Below are 23,172 nucleotides of genomic sequence, written 5' to 3' on the forward strand. Positions count from 1 at the left end.
GTCTGGACTAGAGTTTTGGTAGAGAAAGTGTTGAATAAGAACACAGCAACTATGTTAGTGTAATAATGTTATTACGGCTACATCTATAAGCAAAATAATTTAATCTACCATTAATTATATCCTTGAATAACAAGGCAAATCTCTTTATACATTTGAGCCAACAGCTTCATTTATCATATAATCTGTTATAAGCATTTTAAAGAAAGATTCCCATTGTTATAATCATGAAGACAATAGAGAAAGTATAGAAAGAAGTGAATGTAAGACAGGCTTTGTTCAGAGACAGCAGATGTCTGGCACTGGCTGCAAATGCTGTGACAACATGCATACATAACAGCTTAGGGATCAAACATCACAAACATAAGACACAGGAAGCACACAAGAGCGAACACAAGACAACCAAGCAGGCTCCAACGGCAGTCATCAAATCACTTGATGATTTTAAAAGTACTTAAGAACACATAAAACAGAAAACATACAAAATGCATATTTTATATTTACATTTCATAATCCTCTACTCACACCTACCATTCTCACATACACACATATACACCCACACACACACATGCACACATTTAAGGACACCACACCTACTGATGCATACATGGAAAACATTTACAATGACACCAGTGCTACTGAAAGTATTGAATGGCGCTGAATGGTTGGCACAGTGGTTTACCAGCAAAGGTCCCTTTATTTAGACTCTCCTTGATGCGATTGGCTCTGCGGACATGGAAGGCCTTGGTGATCTCCTGGTTCATGAAGCTCTCTCTGTTGAGAACATTGGCCACCATCATCCGCAGGTCAAACACCTCAAGTAGTTCTGCGATGGTAGCCACCTGCATAAGATCCCCTCGGCCCTCGTCCAGACTGCCTGTGTACAGGTACTGAAGCACTGCCTGAAACCAGAGCAAATCGTGAGGTCAAATAAACAGCTTTGGAACTATGAAAGCTCCAAAACACTCTTGATGACATTAAGATTGTATCCTGAAGTAATGATGCAGAGCATTTCCAATATTCACATCAACAGAATTATTTTATTTTCCCCTGTAAAGTATGAATATATCTTTTAACGATCTTGTTGCTTCCATCACCTTGAATGGTTCTTCCTGTATAAGCGCATCCATGGCTACAACAGTCATGAGTCGTGGTCGTCCAGTCATGGGATCATAAACATGCTCCAGACACACACTCAGGAAACCTCTACCCCATCCGGAAAGTGCTCGACCAGTCCCTAGCGCACCCAAGGAGTACAGGGCACGAGAAGGGAGTGCGTTATCACTCTGGGAAGTCCTCAAAGAGCCCTGCTGGAGCAGCTGCGGTCGATTCAGGCCCCGCACTCCTCCATCAGCCCCGTCTTTATCAATGTCCAGGCTCTTAGTGCGCCCAGCTTGCTCCTTGGCTCCTCTTCTACTCTGCTCATCTTCCTCCCCACCCTCCAAGTTCTCCTTGCTCTCCTGTCCCTCCCCCCATGGCCCTATACATGATCCACCAAGATCAAGGGTGAAGAGGTCATAGAACTTGGAGCAGGAAGTAGCCAGATAGACTTTGTGTGCAAAGACGCGAGTGGCACCACCCTGCAGAAGGAAAAGAACATCTGCACACAGTGGCTGGCAGAAAAGGGAATCGGGGCCCTCGCCGTCTGTGGGAGGGGGGTCTGGGATGCCCACTATGGGACGAGGTGGGCGAGGAGGCAGGAAGGGCGCCTGGAGAAGGGGCCTCTGGACCTTTTTCAGGTGGGACTTCCAGAACTGCAGGTGGCGACGGGAGATGAGGGCGGCCCGAATGGCATTGTCAAAAACATCTTTGACTCCGAACTGGGCAACAATGCTGGTCTCAAAGTAGGGAATCCCGAGTTCCTTTGCCACCTCGTGGCCTCTCTCTGGGGGAAGTATGTCGGTAGGTTTGATGGGTCTGTGGGACAGGAAGAGATGATGATATAGTAAAAAGGAAGTAGGAAGTTAGGAATCTCAACATTACTTTAAATTTACGCAAGTCTTCATCTCAGTGTTCATTTCATCAACAGCATTTACCTATACTTTATTTATATGATGGGACAACTGAGATTACAGTTAATGAATGTATAGCAGCCAAAAAATCACTCTACACACTACAAGTTTTCTTCACAACATAAACCAATGATAGGTCAGGCAATTGTCAATGTGTTATTTACAGTGATTCAGTTAACATTACATTACTGATGAATTGATTAAATGCAGCAGCCCCACTTGTAACCTCACTGAAAGCCATTGTAGTGCATGTTCTATTTGAATTTGTTGGTTAATGTCCGATGAAGAAGGCGTCTCACTTGGCTAGGGGTCGTCGTGCACGGTTAACTGCATCCAGGTCGGCATAGCGCAGATCCAGCTGGCAGCCAACCAGAATGATGGGTGTCCGGGGACAAAAGTGCTTGATCTCCGGGAACCACATGGTGCGTACGTGGCGCAGGGAATTGGGATTAGCCAGAGAGAAGCAAAGCACCACCACATCCGATCTACAGGGAAAGGAGGGAGGGAAAATGTCTTTATTTCATGTACTTACAACATAGCAGAGATTAGAGATGAGATAGAAAAAAATGACGAGTTGATTTGCTGTGTCATGTGCAAGAGATGTCAGCAAAGAGAAGACACGTGGCCTTGGATGGAGTGAAGGGGACAGAAAAGAGAGATAGAAAAAAGAGGTCAGCACTGAGTCACTGAACATCTTGTCAGTTTATGTTAAAACATGTGTGATATGTGCATGGAAGAAGCTTGTTCAAGAGCTGCAAGGCATTGTGGGAACATGGTAGAGCCATCGAGAAAGCTAGGGTCACAAGACGTGTGTGAGTGTGTTTATCTGAGTATGTGTGTGTGTCTATGAATATGAGTCTGGGCCTCTGGGCTGGTGATCTGCGTGGCCCATCTCTCTCTCTCTCTCTATTACGTAAATCTCCCTAAGCCCTCCAAGGCTGCATGGACCACAAAGAGAAGGCTAAGAATAGATCAGGATACACACACATACAAATTCATTTCCTCAACCGATGTGTTTGAGCAAGCAGACAGTAGCACTTAAAGCTGTTCTCTGGTGCTGACATTTCTCTGGCATGTTTGTTCATGTGTGTCTGTTTCTAGGTAATGTTAAATCGAGCTCTGTATCAGTGAGACGGATCATTTAGTATCAGAACAACGCTGACAGTGCAAGAATCTAATTCCTACGGTAAATGATCTACTTCTTAAAACAACACAACAACACAGGGCTCTTACTTCACTAGTATCACTTATGTAACTTTTGTGCTACATTAACCATCATTGATGACATGCAGATAATGAAATATATATATTCCTGTTTTTGACATTTCTCAGGCATATAGAATTCACCAGAAGATCCGAGGTGCTAAACCACATCCTGAACTTGTGAACAACATTACACACCACTTGAACACTTCTCTTATTTCCCTAGGGTAGAATACCTGTGCCACAGCGAACATGGCCTATTTACTGAGCAGACAAACGCTGCACTGTAAAAAAAAATCTGTCTTGTCTACTTGTTTTATCTAGTATTTAACCTTAGAGTCTGACTTTACTTCGTGCAAATAAAAAGAAAAACCTACAACAGGTCTACGAAAAGAGAATTCCACGTTTTGAAAGAATAACCCTTGAATAGTTTTTTTTAAAAATACTTAATTTCTATTAAAAACATACACCTGAGACAAGTTGAATTACTTAAGGCACACAGCACTAAATCAAATTACTTTCTACAAAGGACATTTTTTGCAGTGTAGTCACACGTTCCATAGTCCATCTTTACTTTCACTAATGTAATATCTGAAAAGCTCCTACTGTCAAGGACATAATATACACTACCAAAGCATTACATCACAGCTCTCTCTCACACACACACACACACACACACAGGAATTCCCATCACCACTTTGTCAAAGGATCATTACCATGGCTTAGTCTGTTTGAGGTCATGTTATGTGTATGTGCCTTTACTCTGGTGCCTTTAACGGTTAAAGGAAAACATTTTACAACCTAGGGCGTACTGCCATAGTTTGGCCCAGTATACCATTATGTTAGCATAATACTGTACATTGTAGAGAGAGGAGAAAGCTTTACAAAGGCTGCCAACAGAGCCAAGGAAATATAATCCCTAGAGGGCACCTGCGACAGTTTAAAAGTCTGAGAGTGATGGTGAACATTAAAAATTAGAACCAGGACAATCCATAAGGACTGCTACATTGCACTGGAGAGCTATTTCCAAGTTCAACCTGCCGGTGAACCTAGATGACCTACATACTGTATTTATGTATACGCTGTTGTTCTTATTTACAATGGGACACTAGCGCAAAAGAGAAGTTATACAAAATGAGAAGTCATGTAGACAACCTAAATAAAAATAATAAAATAATTTTCCAGCAGCACTAATGTAATAAATAGCTCAACCAGTGACTGGTTATTTCGTGTGTGCACGTACGTGTATGTGTGTATGTGGTGGATCTAAACTACAAAGGTCATCAGTTGCTAGATTATGTAAGAAGAGACACACATATACACACAGGCTCTCAAACATGAACAAACACAGCAGAGATGTGCTAAATAATCAGATTTCCTCTTGCAATAAAGAAATTAATGCATCTCATGCAGGCACTCTGCAATCACACAGCCCAGCATGACACCCCTCATCAGCTATTAAGTCTGTCACAACAGTATTATAAAAGTCAATAACGTGCCACTAAAACTGCTCAGTGCAATATGACATTGCTTTGTTTATTTTTTAATAAATTTCTGCTGACTGAAAAAAATTAAGTTGAGGTTGGCTCAGGTTAAGTTTGGCTTAGCCTATTTTCACACTGGGATTGTATTCCCAACCAGAATTTTCCTCTCCTAACAAAGCATGTGACAGTCTGGGTATTGTCTGACAATGTGATGTTTTGAGTTTTGATATCAACAAAAGGCTACAGAGTGGAGGAAGGGGGGGTGAAGGAGCAGCAAGGAGTCAAGGGCAAAAAGAGGCTAATGATGGGAGTTGAGCAACGGGGTAATGAGGGAGATGGGGGAGAGGTGAGGAGAAGCGAGGTAGAGGATAGGAGGAGAGGTTGATGCCTGGAGCTGCAGACGCCAGGGAGGCAGGCAGGCAGAAAACAGCTGAGCTGGCACTGTGTCTTTATCAGCTGACTGCAGGCTGACAAAGCATACAGGACATGTGGACAGTCACACACATATCAAAACACACACACAAACAGGCAGATCTTTGTGCAAATGTACAGACACTGACAGAGTGGGAGGAGGTTTGGGCCACAAACTGAACTACATGCAACCTAGAAATCCTAGAAAACACAGTCTGTCGCACAGATACATTTGTAAAAAGGTGACAGGGTGACATATTACACAAAGTGCGTTTACCCACCCTTGAGATAACTTACAGATTGCATAGTGTGTTGTATACATGCATGGGTTTGTGGATGTGTGTGATGTCTTAGTACCTGGTTATAGCTTATGACTATAAGAGACACATTAAATTAATGAAAGATATGAATAAAATAGGTAAAATGGCAACAAAGACAGATGGAGAGAAAGAGAGATATAATTACAGTTCATTCTTGACCTAAAAATTGGAGGGTGGCGACAGATGCCTCAGCATTATATCACAAAAGAGAAAAAATTAAACACAAAATGATTGTATTTAGATAAATATGTGGATTAAAAAGTATATGCAGTACTCATTTAATGATGTATGAAATGTATCGTCGCTTTTTTGTGTTACTGTCACATGGTCGACTTTGGTCACTGTCATTTGAATTGGTATTTGTTGATTTTGCTTTGGCAATAAGTACTTTTGCATTTCATGCCAATAAAGCAGCTTTGATAGAGGAATGGGGTGTAAGAGGATAGAGCGATGATCCAATCATGTCTGGTGGAGGAAGGATGTAACAGCTTGAGGGCAGAGTTCAACTAAAAAGAGTGGCAACTGGATTACACGGAAAACAATTTTTGGGTAAGTAAATGTTATGTGTGACAGATTAATTACATACTCATTTTAAGTTACATTTTCCTGAACCAGCCAACAATGAATTTGGTCACATATTAGCACAAGGAAAACTGTGTCAATGCCTTACAAATTCTACAGCCAAGACAAAGCAATCTCTTGGCTGCACCAATTGTAAAAAATAGAACATGTTGCAAGGTAGTTAACCTTGTGTTCAGCCAGCAATTGTGTTATTAGGTCAATAACTAGGCTCTGGCTGCTAGAATATCTAAAACCATGTGTGTATTTGTGTGTGTGTGTGTGTGTGTGCACATGTATCTGCTCACCTGCCATAGGCAAATCGTCTGTCTTTGTGATGATCCCCAAATGTGTCCCATAGCCTCAGGGACACGCTGACCTCATCCACTACATCACGAGATCTCTCTAACACCTGCAATACAGACACATATCCCTTTAATCAGGGCAAAAGGTCCTAACTTCATTGTGATGTTTGTGTTTTTAGTGGAATTGAAGGATTATGCAATCACTAGGCTAGAGGGAGAAAAATCATGCACAATGTCAAACTGCATGGTCAACATTTTTAAAATGAAGTTGTTTTTCAGTGGCCTGAAAAGAGACGTTTTTACCTATGTTACAAATGCACAATAATATTTCGCCTCTGTCCAAGAGTTTGTCTATATGTGGCTCTTTCCGCACTGTGTGTGTGCCTGTGTGTATATGTGTATATGTGTGCCCACCTCCTGGCATACACGGTACTGGTCGATGGCCCAGACGGTTGGCACGTGGGTGGCAAGCAGCTGATACTGTGTGAGGGTGGCATTGCAGGCCCGGGCACAGATTAGCCTGGTCTTGCCTACTGCATTATCCCCAACCACCACACATTTAATGGTTTCCACATTGGGCCGCTCATAGTCTGTGTCTATATCCATGGAGAGGGCCCTGGAGAATAAGAGAAGGACAGAGAGGGAGAGAGAGAGAGAAGAGGTTAATTCAATATTCATGGAAAATTAAAATCACATTGATAAAGCATCCCAGGAGGATTGACACTGTATTTTGACAATGAAAGCAACTGGCATCAGGCTCAGTAGCTTCTAACTCTCCAGTCCAGGTCAGTGAAGCTTTTTAAGGCTCTAAGCCCCCGTAGCTGTACTGACCAGTGTACAGAGGCTTCTGCCAAACTCCTCAACAGAACACATGGTTCGCAGGCTGAGGAATAGAGGGACCGCAGAGCTATTTCTGTAACAGCACACAGAGAGAGAGAGAAAGACAGAGACAAAAAGAGACTTCCACTGAGCTCACTGTCCTTGTCTGTCTTTCCCCTGTATCTGTTCCCCTTTTGATGCATTGATAGCATCTTTGCATTACAAAAAACATGCAAAGCGATGAAACACAACACAAAATCCGTACAGAATAAAATCCCTAATAAAGGCATATTTAATTAACTTTTTAGGTCATTCAGGAGCCCAGGGGGACCCCTGCATCATCTTTTTGGGGTTAAACATATTTACTATAAGCTTCCACTGAGAAAAACAAACTGTAAAGAGTATGTGTGGTTGCATACCACACATACTCTGGTATGCAACCACACATACTGACGACCTTTCAACCTAACCTCAGCACAAGATGGAGGTGGTTATGTACCCAGCTCAACTGACTTCCTCTTTAAAAACCACACATCACTGTGTTCACTCAGCTTATCAAAATCCCTTTTCCCTAAACTGCTTACAAACATTTGTAAAATGTCAAAACACATGTTAATACCCATTTTTAAAACATTCCTGGAAGAATCTGCTCTCATTGCATAACCAGCCCCCTCACACACACATACACAGTTAGACCTGTAGTCAGCTAATCAGTCCATCCATCCTTGCAACTAGTTCAAAGACCCACCACAAGGCCCCATAGAGCATATGAAACATTCATAAATGCCTTTGCTTGTTATTCCATTGACGTGGATACCAGTGCCACACTTCAGTCCGGCACCGACAGACACCAGCAGCTAAAAATGGCATCTATTCATCAGACACATGAGCCATGTGTGCACCCTGCTATTCAGCCATGACCTGCTCTCCATGTTCTCACACACCTCCAATCTGTTCATAATACCACTGCGGCTATAAAGAACTTATTTCTTCCCCAGAGACCTCATTGATTTCTCTTGTCAACAACAACAAATACATATTTCCTGTCAATCGGAGTCCCAATTACGTCAGCCAGAAATTATAGCACAGAGAGCCTACCTTTGTCTATGCGAAGCTGAAGTGGCTGTCAAAGAGGCTGTTTCCTGAATGGTCCATATGGAACAGATAGAACTGTGCCTTTCAGAGTTATAAATACCCATTTTCCCTTGCCACCTGTCTGGCTGCAACACCTTCTGAGACACGTACTCCAGGTAGGGGAGAGAGATAGAAGAAGCAATAAAAAGTTACCACAACCTTGCACTTATCTAACAGCTATCTGCCTAATGGTCATGGCAGCTGCAAAAGCAGCAGGCCTGTATTAGGAAAATAGGGATGAAGAGCCAAGTGTGAAGCCTGACATACTGCACGAGTGGTTCTATAACATATACACAACAAGTCACAAAGGACATATGAGCCGAACAAAACAAAAATTAAATAGGCATTGACAGAGGGAGAGAGAATGCATAGTAATGTTAATTCCCAGCGTTGCCAATGCAACAGTAGATAAGCAAAAGGGATGCAATAGAGACAAGGCAGAGAGGGGATTATTAGAGTCTTAGAGAGAAAGAGAGGGACTGTCAGCCCAGCATTAGAATCAGTCAGTCATGCCACAGGGATCAAAAGGGCAAGACCAACAATAACCAAGGCTGCTCAGGGGAAAAAATCTGAGCTTTTCTTACTGATGCTTCAATCAACCGTTAAATGTGTGTTTCTCTAAGTGAGAAAGACCGACAGAGCAAAAGGCAGAGGAGAGTAAAGTTTAAGATCCTCTTCTACTGGCCCATCAGAGTGCGGAAGTCAGTGCATGCATGTGCGTGTAAACGTGCAATGTGTGTGCGCGTTTTAATGAGCTTAGGGCCGGTCTGTGAGGCATGGAATGATGCAAGCAGTGATGTAACCAAGAGGCAGCATTGGTGGTGGTGTGGACCGTTTCTCAGGGGGATCAAGAGTACCCGGCTCCCAGATATCATCCTCCATCTGAGGCTCTGCATCAGGCTCCAAGCAAAGAGTCTGGTCATGTGCCGGTCAGTGAACATAACACAGCTGTTTACTCACACATCACTGCACTTGCACATATGCACCTGCTCTCAGGTTTATATTTGAACTTTATGAACTTTCACAAACTTCAACAATTATTTTTAATTGCATGGCTGATGATAAGCAGAAGCCAGACACTGCAGCTCAGAGGAGCGTGAGGAGTGGAAAGTGAAGCTGCAGCTCAGGTTTCATTTTTAGCCAACGACCTATAGTAAACTGTACACAGACTAGACAGACACTAGTTTAGACTTCATCTGCTAGCTAGCCAGTGTCATCTTCCCAACAAGGCAGCAAAGGAGGCTGCAGGGACAAAGGAGTGTTGGAATGCCAAAATAAAATTGTGTTTATGAAAGAAGAATTGAGATTCCATCCCAGTTTTTGTGCATTGTGTGCACATATTTCTGACTCTTATAGTGACATATTGATGGGTGCAGGCTAGACCACAGTGATAGGAACACTGTGACGGAAACTCAAACGCCCACTCAACACACAAACACCAACCTTCTGGTTTACTCTGGAATGTCAGATTGAGTCAGTGTGTGTGCGTGTGTGTTCGGTGCAGGAGGACCAGACAGACAAAGAAGCTCATGCATAATTTGGACAGTGTGTGTCTCAGTATGGCTTTGCTTTAAGGCCAGAGGGGGTTTCATAAGGAGATGGATTACGGCTCTATCTCAGTACAGAGTTTGTGGCATCTTTACCTCTTGTTCTTTATACACACTCATTGCTTCCTTTTTAAATACTTTCATTTATCCTTCAGTCTGCTTTGTTCCCAGCTGTGCCCACTCAACCACACCTTCTGACCCGCTGACAAACTCCCTCACACTCTGTATTTATTCCCCGAATGTAATGCTCCAGCTCAAAGCTAACACATCCTTCACTTCACTCATTGTCTTGTAATAACTTCTCTCCACCACTTCCTTGTCCTCTTCCAGTTATTTCTCTCACATCCAACGTCATGACACTCCGCCCCTTTTATTAGAAATCATCTATCTATCTATCTATCTATCTATCTATCTATCTTCCTTCTTTTCTGGATAGTAATCAAGGAGCAGCATTAAGCAGACAGCCCTCCCACAGCCCTTGCTTCCCTCCTCTGTCTCCATCTCTCTGTTATGTAACACCTTTAGCAATCCACTGGCAGCAACCACTCATCCCAAAACCCTCAACAGACCCCATCTGCCTCTTTTTTGTCCTTTTCCTTGGGGCTAGAGTTCACCCCAACGCCATGACAGAGCCGCCTGCCTCTCCACTCCCTCCAACCAGCCCTATAAAAAAATGACCCCAATAACCACCCACTTTATACATGGGCCAACACTTGCACACTCACACAGAGCTACAGGGTTTACATTATCACAGGCTTGACTGCAGTCAAAGTGTCCATGGGTAATTGTTGGGAGAAATTATGGCTACATGTGCAATCATGTATGTGACCTAAATCTTTTTTTCTTTGTCAAAAGTTTGTTTTCATGAAAGAAAATGTCTACCCAATTGTATTTGTGTATACCTTTCAGGTGTGTATGCTCTTGTGTATGTGGGGAAAGTGTGTGTTTTATGTGAGTGTTTGAGACAGTGACTGCCACAGGCGCAGCTGGCACAGACTGGTTACATAACCTGGTCTGTAGCCTCTGCTTTGCTCTCTGGATGGCTGACAGTAGACCTCAGACTCACACACACACTAGCACAGACATGCATACACACATGCATCCCGGCACGTACTTGCCTCACCCACTGCAGATGGTGCTGGTGTTACTGCGCAGCCCGTGGCAGACAGTGATATGTACGCATTTATCCTAATGAATGACAGGGTCTTTGAGAGCAGCATGTCCGCCTGCTAGATACACCCTTCTTCGTCTCTTCTCTCTACTGCAACAATGCTTTGTAAACACAGGAAGGCTCCTCTTGATGCCCTAATTTCCTTTATCCCTTCTCATCTTCCTCCTCCTCCTCCCCTGTCCATATTTTCCACCTACTCTTTCTCGCCATCTTTCTTTCTCTAAACTAATTTTTCTTTGTCTCATTTCTATACCACGCCCTTACACTTTCCAGCATCCACTCCAATACAGATGGGCTGTCATTTGCCACTGACCATTACAGTACTTTGTGATGGCTTTGACTCTGCTTTAAGATTACAAATCTTAATTCAAAGTGCAAAACATTTGTGCTACACTGCTACCTTCATTTACATGTAATGTGTTTGCATACAGTTTAGTACAGATTCTTCTTCTTCTGCTTTGATGTTTAATGTTTGACAGCATCATCTGATACTGATATTTTGTAAATACAATAATGATACAATTTTAAAGATATATAATGTGCTGATATTCTGAAAAACTTGTGATAGATGTTCCAGGACACCTATCTCCTTTGGTAATGTGACAGGGGTTTTAAATATAATGTAAAAATATACTGGACCCTGATAGCTTACAAACATACATACCACCAACAGTGCTTAACTCTGTGGCTCATATTATAACATACTGGGTTCTGACCAAAGGAGAGACACACATGGCATAAACATATACACATTTGCAAGGTCTATTATCTCTGTGTACCTTCCACTACAGCCTGATACAGGGGCCAGGACATTTAAGCGAGCCTTATAATGCTGGCTGACTCTTTCATGTGGGTCTGTCAGTGCTGCACTGCATGTTATCTCAAAGCTGTTGACACAGTCCAAGCGTTGGGCATAGTGCCTAACCAGGACAATAAGTAGCTCTGTTCCAGATCTGTCCGTCTGACGGTAGACATAATGACAGCCCAGATCATTGATTCATTAACAGTAGTAGTGATAGAAGGTCTAAAACCAAAACCAAACAATCATTTTCACCAGGGTGTGGAGAGACAGGATTGCATAGAACAGAATTTTGAACAGTTGGTGTTTCCACAAAAGGATGAGTGACACTCACAGGGTGGCCATTAATAGACATCATTTCAGGAGATAAATACACTGGCCAAAAAGATTAAGATACGGAAGACAAATTGTTTACGCAACCACTTCCTGCAGATATGACTGATTGCTGAAGACTGTGAAAATGTGGTCTAATAAGAAGAACATTCTTTCTTTTATTCATTTCCAGGTAGAAGAGAGTCTTCTTCACCCGCCCTGCAGCTACCTGCGTAACACAATCCCTCTGATGACGTCATGGCCACGGGATAAGCATTACAGAGTGTGCGTGTGTGCGTGTGTGTGCGCGCGCGTGTGTTTCCGTGCACGTGCGTGCGAGAGTGCGTGTGCGCTTTTATGAACTGAGATTATGCACGTTATCTATTGTCACAGTTTAGATCCGCGTGCTGTTCCAGTAAATACTGTGTTGTAGCATCACTACACTCATCAATGAAAAGGCACCTCGTGTGCTCCCTCTCCCCGCAGCCATTCATAACCACCTGGCTCATTCATATTTTTTTTTTTGGAAACTGATTCAACGAACCAGGCAATCTATTGTATTGGCGTCCATGTCTGGGGAGATAAAGTCCAGGAAACTAAAAGCAATCAGCGAAGTGGTAAAAACGTCTACCAGGCATCGATGTTGTAAAAGGCAGGTGGATATCAGCCTACATCCAAAATGATGCGCTGATAAGTCTTGCGTAATGTGCCAAGCCCATCCGCTGCACTCCAACACTGAATCAAAATGCTCTAATAACACCAGTCTGTGCAGCACGTGTGGGATTTAAAGAAAAAGAACAATCATCTTCCATTGTAACATCTCTTGCTAAAACAATGTAATAGCCTACATGTGAAATAAAAGCCTTTGGGACTGTTACCGGGACGTTGTAGAGACAGATAGAAGAGAAGATTAAAAACCCATTAAGTAGGCTACAATAAGGTCATCAGGATATGAATGGAGTAGCAGGCTACAGTTGATGATTTCAGCACCTTTGTTGGAGTAAAGAATGTCAGAAGCGGTGTGTGGATTGCTCTGTGCACAACGAGAATTTGCACTGGAAGCATGTGACACAGTATCCCTGCAGGAGGGGTCCCTACCTTCCGACGGTTCCGGAATTGACCCACATGCCACTCTGCTGGTGATTCAGCCGGTCACTCAAACCGGACAAAGACGCGCGGAGAACGGAGAGTCGGTCGCGGCGGTCCCGTCGTTTGTCAAAAAGCGCATACAACTGCGGACGTCGCACAGGACCTGTGCCCTGTCACATCCTCCTCCTCTTACTTCCCCTCGCTGCCTCCTTAGTCCAGCGTTTCGCGGTCCTCAACAAGTGTCGACTCGCTGCGGATATAATGCTGCTGTGGTTTTAAACGTTTTGTTAGAATGAAATCTAAACATAACTGGCGTAAATATGTGTGTCTGCTCTGAGCCACCCCCTTTTGTGTTGTTGTTTCCCCAGCTGATTTGATCAGAGGCACGCCTCCACGACTCCGCGTCACGACACAGGTCGCGCATCTCATCTTGTGCTGCGTTCAGGTGCTGTCAGAAAAAGAGACGTTTGACACAGAGCGGCGCCCCGAAGCTACCGCCGCAATAATACCCCAGCTGCACGACCGTGGTATATTTTGGGGGGTAGACTAGAAAGCCAAGAACACATTAATGGCAGGGAAAAGTGATACTAGACAAAGTTTTGGTCGTGCATTAATGAAAACATCCAGTTCCACCCCTGGCGTTTGCATTTATCTCTTTACGTTTTCAGTTGTGCTGTGTGACTTCTAAAATTAGGAGCATTCATCAAATGGCCTCCTTCAACATAAATATCCCCCAGGAAAAAGAAAGCGGCTGAACACTCTAAATAAGTGTCCTTAAGACTTTAGCAGCCGGATGTTGGAGCTGAGCAGGAGCACTTTAAGGTGTCATCAGAGATTAGAGCCCAAGGGCCAATCATATCCTGCAGAGTTTATAGTATCCCCGCCCTGAAACTGTGCTCTTCCATCCTGTTAACTCAAAACATCCCACACTGCAAAGCACGCTGCCTTTTGTTGGTGGAATATTCACATCCACCGCTGTGCTGGTTGCAGACTGTCATTACGACTCTCAGCAGTCATTATTACTCAGACACAGGGGAGAGGGCACATTTATTAAAAAGCATGGCAATCGTTTACACAAATGAATAAAATATATTAAAATTGCAAAACTATAAATGTAGATCTGATTTTAGCTTAAATGTATCCTTTAATCCTTGTTTATACATATAATAATATAATAATCCCTTATCAAGAGTAACATCCAGATAAATTATGCAATGGTGTAGTTATTACTCATGGGCAATGGAGAGAGTTTTTTCTTCTATGGTTATTCTGGGTGTGCAGGCATAGCAACTAGCTACCACATAGCAACACTTGTGTATGGCTACAAAAGCCAATACAGGAGCCAAGAAAAAAAGGCAGCCGTACCCAGCCTTTTACCCTCATATTTTTCCACAATCTCAATGTCTGGGAATTCATTTCTGGAATGTTAAGCTGCACCAGAGGAGAAAAATGCTGCCATGTCGCCAAAAGGCAAAAATACCTCACTATTCTGCCAGCTAAACTATTTTTATACTTAAATTGCTTTGTAAATTTAATGTTATCCAACTGGAAACTTTGCCTAGACCTTTTTTTCAGAGAGGAACCTTCTCTTGAGTCCATCTGCCCTCATTATCATCACGCCTGCAATTCGAGATAAGAGGTGAAAGTGGAATTTGTATTAGATTATTAGATTAGATTACATTTTATCTAACAATTCATTTGAGGCATTTTGCATTGTTTGACCGTGTGAGGACCCTGGGCAGTCAGATCTACCAACTTTGTTTCATGACTGTGGAAAACTGAAGACAGACATCTACTGGTAGAATTTGGTACTGACCTCTCTGAAACAAACTCTGCTTATGTCAGTGCTGTCACTCAAGGCCACAGCACCGAGCTCACAACTTTGTGATAGATCCTAGTGAAGTTCTACAGTGCCTGTCAGACTATATGCCTAGAGTGCACAACTTCAATGAAACAAGCAATAGCAAACCACAAATCTATTACTTGACCCTTGGGCTCCTCAGTCCATCCCTGCATCCCTGCAGACTTTGTTCGCTGTACGTTCTTGCACATAACATGCAATAACACAGCACCAACACCACAATTAAGTGAACAGGAGTTCAGTGCAACTTGTGAAGATGTCTCTTTTAAATCAATTTGTCCAGAGTTGTCTTGAAGCCCTGAGAAAACACTGCCCCCTGACCTGGCTGGCATGGCCAGAATAAAACAGCATGAAAGATGGGCTGGAATGCTGCAGGAGAAAGCAGGGGTTCAACAGCACAGGCACTGAGAGGGCTTAGAAATGTGGAGAGGCGGCCCCTTTTGTTGGAGAGGTGTACTTGTGAGAGAACTCTTAAGCGGCACAGGCTGAGGTGATGTCTGGCCTTTTCAGCTACAGTAGTACAAAAAGGACTGTGTGGCTTTGTTTATGAGCTTTATCTCTCTTTTATTAACTGTGTGGGAAGTCTACTCCCATAGCTTTTACACTTTGGTGAGATTAAAGTTGGGAGAATGAGCTGAGATCACTCTTTGGCATGACTACTTCAACAAGTAGTGTCCTGCTGCTTGGACAAATACTCAGTTTAGTCTGCAGTATATTCAATGCCATCCAAGTATTCTTAAGTATTATCCTCATCCTCAAGTATTAGTGAAGGCTTGACACGTTTCAACACGTTCATTTAGATGATAACATTTCGTTCAATCTCAGCAAATGACAAGTAGTATTAGTTCATATGGTTTAGTTAATTTAGTTTGTAGTTGGTTGCTAAGTACATTTGAAGAGAAATCAGGCGATTGATTGTATAATTTGGTATCCTGACAATACTTTTTTCCCTTTCATCCTACCTATGCAAGTGGATGGACTTTCCATCAGGAAAAGGAGGACTACATTTTGCAGTCAACAATCCACCTTTTTAAAAATGTGACACCTGTTCTTGTAAAATATTATATATATATATATATATATATTCTCTACTTGTTTAGATTATGGTGCAAGTGAATTCCATTAAGCTCAGATGGAGTGATTTCAGATGACAACATGAGTTTATTTCATATTAAGCATACCATTTTATAGCCATAGAGCATTTTGTAATGAAACTCTTCCTCTCATCTCATCCCCTCCTGTCCACTCCTCCACTGACCCTATTCTCACCCCTACAGATCGCCCGAATGTCCAACAGGCCCGCACACCCCCTGCCCCAGCACTGTACTGGAACTCTTCTAAAGCTGTCAAAACACCCAGCTTCTCACACTCCCTGCGTCCACAGAGAGTTCGCCTCAAACACACACCATCCAAAGCGCTAATAAACACACACACACATGCAACACACACTCAAAGAAAAACAGTCTACATGTAGCCCCGTACACTGACACAAGTAGGTCAGAGCTGCAGTGGGTCTTTCAAACAGTCCTCCAGCACCATGGAACTGATAACAGTATCAAAGATTAAATTCTACCTTCACACACATACACATACACACACGAACAAACATTACAGTACAACGAAATGTACGAATGGTTCGTAGATCTAACAATGAGGTCATTAGCTTATTGTTAGTTTGCCAGGATGATTTTGGCATGCGTTTTTGTTTTGCAGGGAGACAAGAAAAAATGCAACAACACAGGCATATTCTGGGAAGAAAATTCAGAGGTCAAATGTCAAGAGAGAATGGAGTCTAAAGTGAAATGAGTTTGTGGGAAACTGGCATCCCTAAATGATCAGTGGTAGCCAAATAGTGAAAAACCAATATAAATACACATACATCTATGTCTATCACTGAATCTCTTTTTAATTCCTACTCTCTCTCTCTCTCTCTCTCTCCCGCACACACACACAGACACTCTGACATAAAGAAGTGGCTGAGATGTGTTGTCAGAGCCGGCACCCTGGCATGAAACAGAGTGTGTTTTGTAACAGCCGGCCTATTTGGCGATGGATGATGGGCACCGTTAGCAGAGTGTGAGTTTAAGTGAAAAACATTCAATGCTAGATAAAGCCTGAGGAAAAAGTACAGAAAGAGTCAGAGTGTGAGAGAGAGCAACGCCGGCGACATTGTTTACTTGCTAAGTTATCAGTAGATTGTCTTATCTATAGTCAGTTGGAAAACTCCAAGTGTGTGACCAGCTGCTGTTGCCTCATTAAATCCTGATGACGGCATAAAATAAAAACACTACAATGGAGTAAAAGGTGCATAATTCAGAAACTACTGAATGTATTATTTCCTAAATTCTATTTTGTGCTAGGGAAACATACATTCTTATGTTTTGTGTCCTGTAAAAACAGATCCATTTTGAAACCCTTTGTATGTAGGCTTAATTTTTTATTTGACCCAAATGTTTTGTTGGTATCACCTATATTTCTGCATTGTTTTGAAGAACAACAGACATTTAAAAAATAACTAATTAGCCAATTTGTTTTATTTTGAAATTCACAGTTGTTTTTTTACTTTTCATCTCGTGATGATATCGAGTCAAATGACTAATTCCATTTTACACAAATTGGGCAGCAAATGAATCTGGCACCCTGTACAGGCAGTGTACTTAAACATTTTTTTATTTTTTATTATTAATTATAAAAAGTCATAAAGCAGAAAGAGGTATGATTGAGATTTATGAGCTATTAAACTATATCCACGGTCTCCAGCATCGCAAACAGAAGATAAGAGTTAAAACACCTGTTGTTGACAAACTTGTCATTTGTAATTATTTCCTCATTGCCACAGAATGTGGAATGAATGGTCTGTGAGTCTGTCTCCCCGGCTGCAGATAAGTGTTCACTGACTATAACACTGATATATGATCAGGTCAAGTCTGTGCTGGTGATGATGGGCCATGATGGTGGAATATGTCAAGAATGTAAAGTGGCCTAAGGTCCTGGGGCGAAGGCTTGATAGAGATGGGAATAGTTGAACAGAAGAGAAGGATGGAGGGTGGGATGAGTGAAAGAGAAATGTAGCACAGCTGAGGGTGTATGGTGGGGTAGATGGGGTAGGTGAGGGGGGTTCTTCGTGTTTTACTGCCTGCTGTCTGCCTGAGAATAAACAGACCTCTGATTATGATATTAATGCCAACTTAAATGTTTCACAGTGAGGTGTCTGGCTTTCACAAAGTGGTGCCTGGGATGAACAAGAACACAGCGCTGCATATTGCTCACTGTCCCTAAGTAGCTCCCCTAGAACTGCCAAAACTGCCCATTTAGAGTCATGTGGCATCAGGCACAAACACCCAGCCACCACCACCAACACCACATCTGCTACCATCAGCCCATACCCATGTCAAGTTACCCCAGATTTTTTGTGGTTTTGTGGTAGCAGTAGTTAACACATTTCAAAGTAAGAAACATTTTGGTGAGAAATTCTAGTTATTCCATCAGCTTTTTGTTTCATAAATTGTTTTCTTATTTAAAATCCTTTTAAGCCTGTGTCATCCTAAATCCCAGCCTAAGACAGGAGAATGTCTACTGAGAGACAAGGTGAACAGGGGTTTCTGAGAAGCTGAAGGGTTGAGTGGATGCTCTAAATTCTTGAGTGGCACAAATCTCATGTGATAAAGACAAACTGTGCATAGCAGAGTGTGTCTGAAGTCATAATATACGGTTTGCATTCTGACATGAAGGATTGAGGTTACACAAGCATGTTTTGCTTGTCTTGCTATGCCCAAGTTCATGTATAGACACGTAAAGAAAAGAACACACAAAAAGGTTTTTGCATCAAATCAGACATACAGGCACAAATTAACAGGCTCTACCGCTAACAAACACAATTTTAAGATCGCATACACATGCAAACAAATACACATGTACACTCTCTGCTGGATAGAGACACACAGGTCAGTAGAGGTGCCTCTTAAGCTGTGGCTGTCAAGTGGCAGGGCTAATCTTATTAAGGTTCTCTTCGGCTGCAAACTCTTAAAGTGATAGGTCACATTGCTGGAAAATTAGCACATCTGAATCCAAGCATATCTTAAAAATCTTAAATGTTTCCGTATTTGTTGAGGAAGGTAGTGTCCTGTGCATACGGTATTATATGTTCTACATGTATGGGCTTCATAGTATAACAAGTTCTCCAAAACGTGGACTAATGGAGAGTAAAGATTTATATTACATCTGTATTAAGATATCCACATAGTTATCCAAAGAGATTCTGTGTTGGTCACAATGGCTGGTTGACTCATAGGGGGACACATGCAGTATATATTACAGCTCCAGCAAATTAAAAGATCATTTTAATTACCTAAGGAAGTAAGTGCTGAGCCAGTTAAGGGCTTGGTGTATTCATTGGCTGTGCTTATCTGAGGGCATTATAGGGATGAAGAAGAGCTTAGGTCAAGGGCCTGGCTGGAGATGACGTCAAGGTGGGGTGTGAGAATCAGGTTAAGGAATAGGACAGATATCGAAAAGGGGATGGAGATCTGGAAGGAAGTAAATATAGGACCACAGGGTATAGCTAGGAAGTTGAGGACAGAATTTAGGTTAGCATGGGAACTAAGATGAGCAGGTCTTAGCCTATGAGGGCATGGATTACAGCTAAAGACAGCAACTATAGAAAGAAAATAAAAGATAGACTGCGAGTCTGATGTGATCTTGTGGGCAGACCAGTGTACCTGGCCTAAAAGCCCCATGAAATGCATTAAGTTAACTGCATTAAGCAATGCATCAGTATTCAAGTGGTCCAATGCAGTTTATCTTGTAGTTATATATTTGGTATGCATCTATAGAGACACTGGACTACACACAAAACAGCAGAACAAAAAAAAATGCAATTCACATCCTTACACCAAAGATAAGGCTGAAGAATAGACTGAAGAATAAAGAACAGACCAAGGATAATGGGAGGATTCTGATTCGCCGAGGTCAAAACAATGTCAAACATCTCTGCTATATCATGTCTTGAACAAGTTTAACAAGTGTAATCCACTGAACATGTTCTCTATGCCACATCTGATTAGATTAAAAAAGCTTACTCCCCAGACACACCATGGGTTCAATGTCAGTTTGAAACTGATTTAATCCGCCAGATATATTCCCTAGCAACTTCTTAATATGTCCTTTAGTAAATCCATCAGCGGGGATAAAGGAGGAGCTTATCATGGACTACCTGCAAAGTGTTTTAAATGGGATATTTTCTTCCGGGAGCTGATTAATATGGTGATAGCGGGGGAAAGGTAAATGGATGGGGTATATTTTGCAGGAAAAGAGTAGTATTCCACCAAACAACATAAATATAAGATACATTGCAAATTGCTGTTTGTTGTGATTGTATTTAATACTTTAATAGTGTTTAGAGGGAAAATTTGTTTTTAATGTAAGCCTCAACTGACCCAGCAAAAGACAGAGATATTAATTTAATTTAAGTTTCAGTGCAGACAGGTTACCATTATAGCTAACATCATGCTCTAGAGCACTATATACTACCTTTAAGAGCATTATTGACCAGGCCATTAATGGCAGATCAATGCTTGGCCAACAACAAAGTACTGTAATTTGTAATATGCCAGAAGGTCTTTCCAACGATACAGGCATTGACACCTCACTGCTACCTGTGGTGATGTTGGGAATGTTGGTAACCTCCCTGAACCTCAGCCACTCTCACAGTCTGGTGAGGATGTATCAGAGTAAACTTTGGACTGGGGTTGAGATCAGACAGCAAACAGAAAAAGGTGAAAGAGGCCAAATGGATTTCTCATTTCTCAGTACAGGACACAAAGAAGAAAAAGTTGCTTGTGTGCAATATAGGCTATCTGGTAATGCATTAACATACAGGGACAATATTTTGACAATATTGCTCGATTTCTAATTATTTATAGGGGACGAGGGGCAGGGGCAAAAGGAAAATGCTAAAGTTGTGAGAAGAGCATGCATTTGGCCTGAGCACAGGTCAGTCAGTATTCCAGAAACAGCCTGATCAAACAGAGAGTGAAGCCAAGCCAAACACCTCTGGACTTCAGTCTGGCACAGAGAAGCAGAGCTGTAGCCCTGCAGAGATCACACTGCACACAGTCAGTACATCAACCCGACACACTCTGCAAAGTACTGCATGGCAAAGGTTCCCTACCTTTTTGGTTTGTGACCCATTAAAATGAGGCAAAGTCTACCTGGGATCCATCATCACAGGTTGCATAATCCACCAGCAGTGACTAGTTAATATAAAAAAATGTTTGGTTGGAAAGTTTATTTAACTGTAAATATCCTATCTCTATAATAACCCAATTTAAAGGATGTGTGTTAATATAAAACGTTATATCCATCAATATGTGGCCCTTTTTCAACATGACTAATCCTAAATATCTATATTGGTATCAAGCTAAGAAATCCAGTATCAGTCTGTCTCTATTTAAAACCCATGGTTGCTCACAGATACAGAAATAGAGAGGAGGAAATGGAGGGGAGGGAAAGAACAGGAGTGTAAAAAGCAAAAAATCACAGACAGACTAAGATAGACAGACAAATAAACCACCTTACAGAGAGTCGAGGCATAACAGGAAGGTCCTTTGTTGTGTTTACTTCAAATAGCCTGCGTGTTGTTTATCTATTTGTCCTGCTCTGTTTGTAAGAGTTCCTCATATTGTGTTGTACTTGCACAAACAAAAACAAACCTGTTGCGAGATGAAAATCTCACAGACGGAGCAGAAACAGCGATGCATTCATTTCAGTGGCAATGCAGTTTTGATTTTATACAAGAGCTTTGAGTGGGTTTTATTACCCTGAGAGGTCAATGCATTTTCTAGGCAGTGGAGGACAGCAGTGGAATGCAATACCCTACATACTACTTGAATCTGTCGGAATGGAGGTCAACATGTATCTCCATTTGTGGGAATGTCGTTAAACAACACGGAACATGCATGGACAGACACAGCTGATACACTATGCACAGTAGGCATCCTGAAATAGTGCGATGGAAAAATCTATACTGGTGTCCGGTTATTTCCACACTGCTGCACCAGGGCCCGGTGATCCAACCGGCATAAAATAGTCACCACACACTGTGACCACATCATTCACTTGCCAAGCTGCAGTACAGCCACACACACAGGCTTTAATCATTTGAATAAGGGCAAGGGGCAACAGGGTGGAAGCTCTTTTGGATGGTGCATTACTGTTGAGCCTAGCTAATCCTCACCACTTGTGAACAGAGGTCATTCAGACCAGAGAAATGTTCAGATGAAACACACCGAGATACTCTGGTAACTTGCACAAAAAATTTAACACATACTCATCTCAAAATGTTCTGTACAATCCTTTATGCCCTTTTAACCATTTAGTTTAGATATACAGTATGTCCCTACTGTGTTATTGATCATTGTGTCGAGGGGGAAGTAAAAGGCAATTAAACAGTAAACCATAACAGCCATATTGGAGCATAACAACACTCAGGAAGTCAATATTTCTGCATAAATGACCTCTGTTGAGAAATGCATTGGTATTAAGTAGCACATGATATCAAATAAGAATTATATTGATCGTATTGATTAAATATTTATGCTGAAATGAGAGTGATGTGTTCTAGTGAAGGACAGAGAGAGAAACAAAGAGAGAGATTATTTTTCTGCCAGACTGTATGACAATTTAAAAATTGTCTATCCTTAGATGACCAAGACCGACCAAAGAGATTTAGACCTAGATACCAGCTATAGCTCACATATTTTTACCAGGTATCTGTTGCTCTTGAATTGTATTGATTTACATTTACAAATACAGTTTGTTTCAATATTGTCATGCTTACTCTGAATTTATTTTCCATTGGAAACAATAAAAGCAGAGAAGCAACATGGCTTTTAATTGTTATTAGTTTTTTCCTTCAATTAGTTTAAATTAAGGGAAAGGCCCCTGAAGTGTGCAGTGACTAAAAATAACTGAAACAGGCTAACCAAACCACATAATAACTTGTGAGTCAATTTCAAATTATCATGGGGAAGCAAACCACAAAGACTGGAGTCAGACAAACTCTGACTGGGATGGCAACAGAGCTCTCGTCTGCAACTTGCTACCGTCAATTCTTGAATCTGATTCATTCATTATGGTGTGTGTGTGTGTGT

General features: G+C 42.0%; 1 protein-coding gene across 4 annotated transcripts in view; it reads right to left on the minus strand.

Annotated features, from left to right (window-relative positions):
* Positions 1 to 23,172, minus strand: part of rhobtb4 (Rho related BTB domain containing 4) — a 40,826-nt gene that overhangs the window by 11,419 nt on the left and 6,235 nt on the right. For 2 of the 4 annotated variants that reach the window (XM_035658348.1, XM_035658349.1), the window contains exons 3-8: positions 21,192 to 21,273; positions 6,705 to 6,906; positions 6,294 to 6,397; positions 2,309 to 2,494; positions 1,095 to 1,914; positions 680 to 899 (exon numbers count right to left, since the gene is read on the minus strand). In XM_035658348.1, the coding sequence (XP_035514241.1) occupies positions 680 to 899; positions 1,095 to 1,914; positions 2,309 to 2,494; positions 6,294 to 6,397; positions 6,705 to 6,906; positions 21,192 to 21,211 (1,552 nt within the window). In that variant the 5' untranslated portion in view covers positions 21,212 to 21,273. Of the gene's footprint in view, positions 1 to 679; positions 900 to 1,094; positions 1,915 to 2,308; positions 2,495 to 6,293; positions 6,398 to 6,704; positions 6,907 to 13,170; positions 13,200 to 21,191; positions 21,274 to 23,172 lie in introns of those variants that run through there. The other 2 variants (XM_035658347.1, XM_035658350.1) reach the window with 2 other exon arrangements.

Source organism: Morone saxatilis, unplaced genomic scaffold, assembly GCF_004916995.1.
Source record: "Morone saxatilis isolate NCDOM2014 unplaced genomic scaffold, NCSU_SB_2.0 Contig16, whole genome shotgun sequence".
NCBI classification, from domain to species: domain Eukaryota; kingdom Metazoa; phylum Chordata; class Actinopteri; family Moronidae; genus Morone; species Morone saxatilis.